The sequence below is a fragment of the Pteropus vampyrus genome, unplaced genomic scaffold (genome assembly GCF_000151845.1).
Source record: "Pteropus vampyrus isolate Shadow unplaced genomic scaffold, Pvam_2.0 Scaffold174, whole genome shotgun sequence".
Lineage (NCBI taxonomy): Eukaryota > Metazoa > Chordata > Mammalia > Chiroptera > Pteropodidae > Pteropus > Pteropus vampyrus.
In genome coordinates, this window is record NW_011888955.1 from 1,828,322 (window position 1) to 1,836,596 (window position 8,275).

The 8,275-nt window shown below is 47.3% G+C and overlaps 1 protein-coding gene across 1 annotated transcript in view; it reads right to left on the bottom strand.

Annotated features, from left to right (window-relative positions):
• PRDM5 (PR/SET domain 5) overlaps positions 1-8,275 on the bottom strand; it is a 101,136-nt gene that overhangs the window by 80,122 nt on the left and 12,739 nt on the right. The window contains exons 3-4 of the mRNA XM_023536966.1: positions 3,421-3,716; positions 756-882 (exon numbers count right to left, since the gene is read on the bottom strand). Coding sequence (XP_023392734.1) covers positions 756-882; positions 3,421-3,716 — 423 coding nt within the window. The remainder of the gene's footprint in view (positions 1-755; positions 883-3,420; positions 3,717-8,275) is intronic.

An 8,275-nucleotide genomic window follows, 5' to 3' on the forward strand; every position in this document is an offset into this window, starting at 1 on the left:
ATGATATTTTGCAAAAATCCCCAGAGAAGTCACATCTGGAAAAATACCCTCAAGAACATGAGATGTCACACTCTGTCCCCGAAATGTCCAAAGAACTCAGTTCCAAATTTAAGTGACAAAATTCTGTATTTAAACGAATAGTTTCCTATCACAAAAGACCAGAAACTTTTGGAAGCCTGCGAAACACTGGGATCAAATAGCTTTTCAAATATTACATGTACATTTTTCCTTCACCGTAGCAAAATGAACATATAATAAGAATCACCCATTTCTCATAGAACTTAAAGATTATTTGGGTTTTAAGCCACATCATTCACATCGAATTTAAATTTTAAGCCTCATCGAATTTAGAATTTTCTGATTGAGGTCGAAGTAGTTTTTAGAAGTTCGCCCGATTATTCTGAACTGTGTGCCTGCAGGAACAACTGTTCTCTTACGAGATCCTTCTTCGATAATTCAGATACTTAAAGCATCGTTTCCAAAGCAAATTTTCCAAAACCAAATAAGTTGCAGAACTAAAAATCTAATCGAGTCTCCAAAAAGGAGTTGCGATCCTCTACCAAAACAGACCTCAAATTCTTAATCCCTCGTCCAAAAAAAAAAAAATTGGACCCAGTATCGACGTTTTCCACCAAGAAAGCCACATAGCCACAAATGGTTCTCATTTACTCCACTCTTGGGACATACGGCTCAAATAAAAAATTTCCTGATGCCCCAAACTTCAGAGGCCATTTGGACTGCGAGCGACTCCTAACGGGATGCAGGAAACACTGCGGCCGCCTCTGACCAGCTCGGTGTCTCTGGAGCAGGATCCTCCGGAGATCGTCCTCGTCGATCCGAGGCCCGACCACAGTCCGCCATGCGACCCAAGCATTGTGCTCTCTGCCCCCAGGGTCAGCTGTGATGTCTGAACCCTGAGCAATCCGCTACTCCGGCTACTGTGCAGGTACAAAAAATGGTACCTTGAGGGAGCTCACAGAGACCCACGGTGTGCTCAGTGCGGGATCACGGCCACCGAGAGCGCCACCCCTCTCCTAGAGAAGGGCTAGACACTCTGGTGCTGGCTTCCGCCCCAAGCCTCTGGCAGCGCCTCCCAGCAGACGGAGATTCCACTCGAATTTGAATGAGAAACTTCACTGAGCCTCTAACTCATTTATGGAGCCTGTCCTCATGCCACTGCCCCACCCCCTTGGGTCAAACAATCAAACAATAATCTCTTAAAGCATCAAAGATGCATCCCTTGTCTTCTGTAGATGCCTAATTTCTTTCAAAGAAAGAAACACAGTCCATATAGAGGAAGAAAAGTATGGCACTGGGCGTGCTGAATGAACGTCATCTGCTTAAGTCTTAAGGACTGTGGTCACTAAAAAGGAGAGACGTGTTGGAGGCTGCCATATAATGAATTAAAAAAAAAAAAAAGCAGAGAGGACCCAATGCGGTTGATCAAAGATGGAGACGAACACTTCCTGACACAGTATCCCGCTCTCTAAGGGGGTCATCACAAGCAAAACGCACAAAGAAAACTCATAAACAAGGGCAACCCGAGGGAGCCTGAGGGAAACTCAGAGCTCCGCACTCGACACCCAGAAAGTCTGGGGCAGTGGACAGAGCAGTTGACGCTCCAGAAACAACAGCCAACAGGAAGACACTTCTCAAACTAAAGGAACATGAGAAAAGCCGGAACGCGTGACTTGTGCCTGAGGAGGAAAGAATCGAGTTTAAATATAATAATATTCTCTGAGACACGAAAATAAAGAACCCACAAAACGGAGGGCCAAAGCAAACGCCACAGTGCTCTAGGCAAATCCGATACCAGTAACGTTTACAAAGAAACACTTAAACTGAGTCTGTGAATTCAAATTATGACATAACTCAAGAGCCTGTGAGATGAGCAGGCCTCAGGAGGTGACAAAAATACGAAGTACTTGAAAAAATGAATGTCTACACATTAAAAAAGAAGATCAGTGTAAATCTGTGGTTGGAGCAGTCATTTCATGAGGAACCTGAAGAGCAGCTTGAATGTATCTGGCTGCCAAAAAATCCTATTTTCCATCCCAACCCAGCCCTTTGGAAAGAGTCAGCTTTCATTCATCCTGACCAAACGAGACAGCAACCCCACTGGCTACCCAATACTGAAACAATTTGGATAGCTAGTAACGTCAGGAAATGGAATATTCTAGATGACTGTGTTTCCTGGTTACTTTAAAACCTAACTATGCATTTTCCCTCATGCCCCTGTTGGTTTTATACTTGAAATTGAGTTGAGATCAGCATAACCCTCCGTAAACATCAAACTCGCAGAGGTTTAATGAATAAAGGACACGATGTACGTGAAGCTTCCAGCACAGGGCACACGGTAACTAACCCAGGAAATATAAGTCAGCTCCCTTACGCTCTTCCCTTCCCTCTGGCTCCTGCTAAGAATAGTTCTGCCTCCTCTTCTGCCCTTTAGGGCCCAGGAGCTGGGTTTCACATGTGACCAGCCAGTTTCCCCGACGAGAGATCACATTTCTTTTATTCCCTTAATCATCCGTTCAATGAGTTTTAATTATAGGGCCCCCTCTAAGAACGTCTGGCCTTAACTTTTTCTCTTCTCCCCTAACGTCCACTGAGGGATCACCTAAGCCCAGGCCACAGTGTGTCTCAGAGCTGATGTTATGCACACTATCCTGGGGTATGGGGCTACAGAGTTCAAAGCATAACTAGGATGGTTACTCTCATGTGACAATCTGACGAGGCCACAGGGAGCCCAGGTAGCTGTTCCAGGATTACAGAGGGTGTTTCCGTGAGGGTGTTTGTGCATGAGTTTAACGTTTAAACAGATGCCTGGGGAACAGCCGTGTGGTGGGCCTTGTCCAAACAGGTGAAGGCAAAAACAGAATGAAGTGTGACCCTGAGTAGGTGAGGATTCTCCTGCCTGATGGCCTTCCAGCTGGAACATCTGTTTTTCTGGCCTGACAACGTTTGAACAGGGCCGTTAGACTTTCCTGGTTCCATAGCCGCCTGCAGTTTTGGGACTTGCCAGCCTCCAAACTGCATTAGCCAATCCCCTGCGATAAATCTCTCTGGGTGTCTCTCTGTCTCTAGGCAGGCAGGTAGACAGACAGACAGACAGAGAGACATCCTACTGGTTCTGTTTCTCTGGGGAACCCTGACTAATACACTACCCTCAAGAAGCTCAAAGTTCAGCCGTAGGAATGTACCCCAGTAAACTTTCTCCACAAAGCCGCTCCCAAATCATAACACTAGAATATTGCACTAGGAGCCAAGTAAACCATCAAATTAAAAAACTATCAATAAACAGTCACGGGATGAATTAAAAGTGCCTGACACATAGACCTGCCAAAGACAATATCAGGCCACGTAAGCCATCCCCTCGAGAACTCTCACAGAGCGAGCGATCTGATGTCACTTTATCGCAAGGCTTGCCCTGGCCTGCGTAGGCCACCGAGATACAATGTCTCTGCTTTGATGAGTTGGTCACTGCTTTTGAAGCAGGTCATCAGGGAGCCGATGTCAAAACAGGGAGTACGGTTAGAAGTTAGTTCACTCCCCTCACGGAGCACAGCGCCAGCAGGAAGCGAAGGACCCACCTGGATGGCAGCCAAGTTCTTCTGCTCCTGCGACGGGGCCTCGTGGACGAAGCGCAGCCAGTTGGAGTGTCGTGGGTTGGTGGCATCCAGAATGTACAGCACTTCCCCTTCGCTGCCACGGACCTGGAAGGCAAAGGGCTCTGAGTCCACCCGCGAAGGCAGGACCTGCCACGCGAATGACATCGAGGTTAAACACGGCATTTTTCTGTAAGCATAGACCTTTCTTCTTAAGGAGTGTCGAATAGACACCCCTTCTTCCCTGAAAACACACGTACAGACCCGACTGTTCCATTTGGCAGATGTGTCGATGACTCACAACTGCCATCGACTCTCAGAAACGTTCTGTGTTGACAGCCCTTTTCTGGTCAAGATTATTTCTGTGTAGGTAAATCTTAACACGTATGTGTCACGACTACAATCGTTCAGGGGAAAACCCTAATTGCAGCCCGTCCATGCTCTTTTTCCCACTGAAGATGCTGGTACTGTCTGGTGCCCCAGTGGGGAAGGGGGGTGGAGCCAGAACAACCTTTTCGATCTACTCCCCCACCACCTGCTCGCTGAAGTGTTTCCACGTGAGAATCTGCTGGCCCAGACAGTGAAATCTGACATCTATTGGGCCGTAACTTCACATGTGTACCTAGTGGATGAATATAACAACTTCCATCTTGCCTCTTCTCGGCCTGCCCATGGCTTGCTGAGAAAGACAGTGGGCTCTCAGTCTTGGTTTCACGCCCTGGGCCCTCGTGGTCAGATCTACTCAACCCCCAACTGGAGGGAGGGGACACCACTGAAGGAGCAGGCGGTGCTTCAGACCCGGCTTCTCCAAACCCCTGCCTGGCAGGGCACCGGGCACCTGCTCCGTTTAATGGAACATCTGCCAGTCTGTACCCAATACTCGTTTCGTGTCGATATTCATCTTGAACCCAGGAAGGCAATGACTGGTTAGCTCTTCAGATCTCCAATGCCAGTATCGCAAAGGTAAAGACTATAAATGCACCTGGCAGACCTGGGGTACGGGAAAAACAAAGTTCAGATTTCCAAAATTTTATTTTATAAAATAAAGCACGACCGGCCCCATAAGGTATCTATTTTCATGAAATACCTGGACAATCATGCGTTCACTCAACAAATACCTCAGGGTTCAGGATCAAAATAAAATCAGCAGTGACTTATAGTCTATACTATTCATCTTCAGTCTGGAAAAAGGGACAGATCCATGGTCACACATTGTCCTGGACACGTGAAAAGTGATGTCGGTAGCATTTGCCAGAGACTAGAACCTGCCGAGTGCCTATACAGTGATAACTGCCATCTAATATAAAGCGGTAGAGTCACAGCAATGTGAATGGCTACATCGATGCGTGATGGTTTTCATCGTCACATGAGGGTTTCTTTTGCTTTCCCACCGTAGGTGACATTTTTTGTGGAACTGGCTTAGGAAGCCTGTGCAGATCAGACAAAGTTTGGAACTGAGGCGGTCTGACTGCATCACAGGCCCAGGCGTGCGGAAGAGATTCTCAGTAGACAGTAACCAATACACATCGTTTCCACAAAAATTCAAATACAAGAAGATGGTATTTGGAAGGCAAGAATTTTCCACATAAGAAATAGGAACCAAAAAATACACTTTGGCGGCAAAGGTTAGTTAGTTGCTAGAACACGTTGCTAAGAGGAATTTTGAATCTTCTTTATTCGCGAGACTTTAAAAATGTTCCACTTATTACCTTGGGGTTGGGTATCATAATAAAACAGATAAATGGAGACTTAATAATAGCCATCTGTCTGGCGTTTTTGGATGTGGTCTCTCTGGAGAGAGAAAGGGTGGGTTAGGTTATCTCTGGGCGTCTCTTCCAGACATTTCCGTGAGGAGGATGCTGAGGTCAGGGTAGGGAGATACCAGGCCTGCGAGCAGATAATCCGACAGCTTCAGCGAAATGCTGTAGTTGGGGAGGTGACCAGCCACCTGAACATGGAGAAAACAGGCACCGGCAAAGGCCGTGCAGGAACTTGAAAGGCATTTGGGGAAAAGTGTTCAGAATAAAATAAACGGGCAGCGGCTCTGTTCATGGACAAAAGACTTTAAAAAAAAAAAAAATTAACGCACAGTATATCACTGCCGGCGGCAGTGCTGTCATGAGAACACAGCATGCAAATCGGGACGTGTGAGAGGTGACAGATGCCGTGAGAGTTTTAGTATAAGATGGCGCACGTCTCCTAAGCCGGAACAAGGTGTGAGAAGGTAACAGGCAACCAGAAAGTGCACAGGTCTCCTGGGCAGGACAGGAGAGCGAGGCACAGACTAATACTGAGCAATCGAAACGGCTGGGGCTGCAGGGCCTGGGGAGAAGCGGGAACACGCAGGGAACAAACACGCGTGCCCCCGTCAACCGTGGCTGCCACGACATGTCACAGAGAAACCTCCGTCACGTTTCACATCTCTGGAGAAAGACTTCCCAGCATCAGACACACCGGAGACCCCCTGTCCTTGACACTGGGTAGCGAGTGCCCGGCTTCGGCGGGCTCGGCTGGGCAGGGGAAGGGATGCCATCCGCTCCCACTGAGGGGCTCCGCGGGTTAACCCGTCACCGTCTTCCTCGACAGCAGGTCCCGGGGACTGCGTGGACTCCCGCGACAGCTCCAGGTTTTAAATTTCAGTTCTGAGAAATTGTTCTTTCTCGTGGCACTGCTCCCTGCTCCGCTTGTCCATAGAAACAGTTTGTGACTGTGGCTGCCGGGGAAACCCAAACGTGCATCGTGACTTTATTTACTCTCCCTGAAGGATAACTGGCCTCTGCGGAGAGCTGGAGAGCCCTTTCCTCTGCCTCAGCCCTGTTGCTGGATGGTTTGAAGGTAAATGAAAGGGAAGAAATGGAAATAGGTAATCGATACAAATGTTCTTAAATGTAAACATTTTCCTCGTTCAATTGGATGGACAGAGAGACAGAGAAGTTTGTTTCATATTTGGATGTTAAGTTCACAGGAGAAGGGTATACGCTGTTACTTTGTTATTTTCCTTCCATTATCTCGAAGGCCTGAGCAATCTTTCACTCACTACCTACAGGCCATTGGGGTTCCCAGGGCAAAGCCAATCCACCAGATTTGTCCCCAGACATGGCGAAATGTACCCCACAGAATTTTATTTAACATACGGTAAAACTGAATGGTAGAGAAATATAGTCAGTTCCAAAAAATGTAGCAGTGATGTCCATAATGAGAAGTCACAATATGTTATGTTGCATGATCTACTTATTAAAGAAAATATATTTCCCTTTCTGCCAACAAAGCTTTTCAAAGAAAGTAGTTTTAATCACGTTTTAACTAAGACTTAGAGTATAGATGTGTTTAGAGAATAAATCATCATATTTTCATATTTAAACTACAGGCATTCTTTCTGCAACTGTTTTTAACTGACTTGAGGCCAGATGCCCAGGCTCGGTGTGTGATTAACCAGACTCCGGAATATCTTCAGGAGCACAGCAACTCCAGTAAGCGAGTCTCACAGCTTGGCGCTGTCAGATTTAAACCAGAGAGAGGCACACTTTCAGAAAACAGCAAGGACCAGCCCTCGGAACTGTTGGGACCTGTGTTTTCTAAGCGAAGGGCGTGGTTTATTCCTGTTGATTTTTCAAAGGATTCTGTCTAAAATTCTTGTTGCTTTGCTGCTTACAAACACACACACACACACACACACACACACACACACACCACGAGCATGTCTGCCTTATCTGCCCCCATACTCCATAATAATTCCGACCCATGGATTCGCCCATCTTCAGAGGGGAAGGCAGACGAGAGAAGACGGGTTTTTACAGATTCCTGTCTCTTTACTGAATAGCAACCATTACATAATACACACGAGGTGAAATAACTTTAAAGGACTGAAGAGAAAACAGTCTCTTTCTCATTACAAACAATTAGTGCTCTAAGCATCTCAAGCTGCAAGGACCCCAGGACTACAATCTGGAGTGGCTAAAATGCTGCACTAGAATCGACAAGCCAGAGGTCACCCCAGCCCTGACTGCACCACTTTGGGTGACCTGTGTCCTCTCCCTGAGCTTGGCCCCGGTCTCCTGACCTCTCCCATGGGGATGAGGGTCTCTGCCCCGTGACCTCGCAGAAACCGTGCAAGCATCAAATGGAATAAGATGACAGTTCTTTATGTCGTGATCTGTCCGACAGAAAGTGCCCACCACGTCCTCTGTGGCTCCTGCTGTTTCGGCTTCGTGCCCTGGTTGCTGCTCCTTCAACGGACCTAAAATGTGGGGAAACCGGGGCTCCCAGTGGCCACCAGGCTCCTGAAAGACGAACACCGCTTCCAGCGGCACGGCTGGGAACACACGCACCGTTTGTCCGCCACGTCGACTCTTTCAAGGAACAAACATGAAGGCCACCCTAAACACCGCTATTCAAATCCAGACACAGAGGCAAATGGCCTCTGCTGGAACACCTGCTGCTGGGAACAGGCGCCCTGACAAGGCAGGGGGCCAAGCCAGGGGCCATTTCAGCTGAACAGACACTGTCCCTTCTGCCAAATTCAAACGTGTTGCTCTGTGACGAATGCCATCAACTCCAGCTCTGTCCTCTTAAGTAGTTTTAATTTCTATTCCACTGATAGCCCTTCAAATTTCTATAAGAGTCATGACATGAAATCTTTTGAGAGTTGATCATATATATATATAAAG